Source organism: Echinops telfairi, unplaced genomic scaffold, assembly GCF_000313985.2.
Source record: "Echinops telfairi isolate 266 unplaced genomic scaffold, ASM31398v2 ScPeMD7_1;HRSCAF=3_0, whole genome shotgun sequence".
In the NCBI taxonomy this organism is placed as follows: Eukaryota; Metazoa; Chordata; class Mammalia; order Afrosoricida; family Tenrecidae; genus Echinops; species Echinops telfairi.
In genome coordinates this window covers 66,794,075-66,795,693 of record NW_022103896.1, presented here as the reverse complement: position 1 = coordinate 66,795,693, position 1,619 = coordinate 66,794,075, and the positions used below count along the sequence as shown (strand labels likewise).

General features: G+C 39.4%; 1 protein-coding gene across 1 annotated transcript in view; it reads right to left on the bottom strand.

Moving 5' to 3' along the window:
- Positions 1 to 39: 39 nt before the first annotated feature.
- The window catches only part of SBSPON (somatomedin B and thrombospondin type 1 domain containing), a 35,348-nt gene continuing 33,768 nt past the window's right edge, over positions 40 to 1,619 (bottom strand). Inside the window, exon 5 of the mRNA XM_004697518.2 lies at positions 40 to 1,576. Coding sequence (XP_004697575.1) covers positions 1,459 to 1,576 — 118 coding nt within the window. The 3' untranslated portion in view covers positions 40 to 1,458. The remainder of the gene's footprint in view (positions 1,577 to 1,619) is intronic.

The window sequence follows — 1,619 nt, the reverse complement described above, 5'->3', positions numbered from 1 at the left end:
CCTTTCCAACTCTTTGATTACATAGTCATGGGGGCAGTCAGAAAAACTGTTACCCCTCAGCATGTAATACCAGGAATATCTCCATCACGATTAAGCTTGTTGTGGGCATCCCGGGAGTACATGGTAAGTACCAAGAAATAGGCAATTTTATCATAATTTATTAGTGAATGATATCCTCTACAACTAACACCAAATTTCCTAGTTTAAATCTGGAGGTTTAATTCTCCAAGGAACACATTCCGAATGTAAACTCTGTTTGCCAAATTAGCAGGGCTTCGTGTTCCCAGCAGAGTTGTTGGTGTGGAAGACTCTTCCTGGAAGCAGAGTCCCGGAGGAGGGCCAGCTCTGGGTCTGCAGCTGACTTGCAGAATGGCTCGTTATCCTAAGTCCTGAGAACAAGCCACATTGCCTCTCGTTCCTTGGTTTTCCAGCCATAAAACACAGAAGACTGAAGTGCCATTGAGAAAGATCATAATAGATGTCATAAAATCCATGCCCTCTCCCTTTATCTACCCGGCTCTCAGGTACTAGAGCCGAACACAAGGAAATCAATAGTGTGGAACAAAATAGGAGGAGGTTTCAAAACATTCATAGGAAAATTACATCATCTTTTTTATCCTGTTTTTCCATGAGAAATTTGAAGTCCCCTCATATACCTGGCATTGGGCTCTGAAAGATAGGTTAGTCAACCCCAGGCCTCAGAAATAATCTTCGATGCTTCTGATGGTAGACTTTTCATAATTAAGGTATTATGTTAATTCATTAAGTCCAATATTACTCATAATGAAAATAACATTTGAAGGAATGCCTACTGACCAACAATGATTGGCTTTTTTCAACTAATCAAAGAAAAGTGGGGTTTTTTCCTCAAAAAAAGTTTTTTTTGGAACGTTGTTAATTTCTCTTTATAAATTGCTTACTGAAATCTTAAGCAATGTTCCCTGTGGAGAATCACCTGTGATAGTCTTACTTGGCATTATTTATTCAGTATTATGAACTAACATATACAAATTACGTGTGAAAGTGTGTATATATATATTTTTTTATTAAGTGGAAAGCTTTCTCTTTTTTTAAAGTTTTCAATAAGATTACAGACTATGAAGAAAGAAAGTAAGATTCAAGGGTGGACACCTTTAAATGACAGTTTCCTCACCTACAAATGCGTCAAGTATGGTAAGGTTAGTGTGAGCGTAGTCCGTGTATTCTGTGTGTGACGGACCACTTGGTGAATGAGCTCCAGATGGAAGGTGGAAGATAGTCCCTAGCTCAGTAAAAATCAAGACACACTGTTTCTTGAGAACTGTTCCCTAAATGTTCTTTCTCGACTTGAGTGCTAGTATAGCCATGCCATGTGTTCAAGGACTGTGGTCAGTTTTTTGCCAGCTTAGGAAGCACTGGGTTTTACCTGATGATCTTTCACAGGTTTACAAACCTATTGGGAAATGCGTACTTCACAGACTATATAAAAATAAAGCTGTGGACAGCTGGACACGAACACTGCTCTACTCGCCGAACTTTCTTCCAAGTTCCCTGGCACCGAGGATTGCCAAGAGCTTGCCAGTGAAGCGTCTGGTTGCTGAAACGATATTTTGACAATATGAGTTACACTAAAAGCAAAT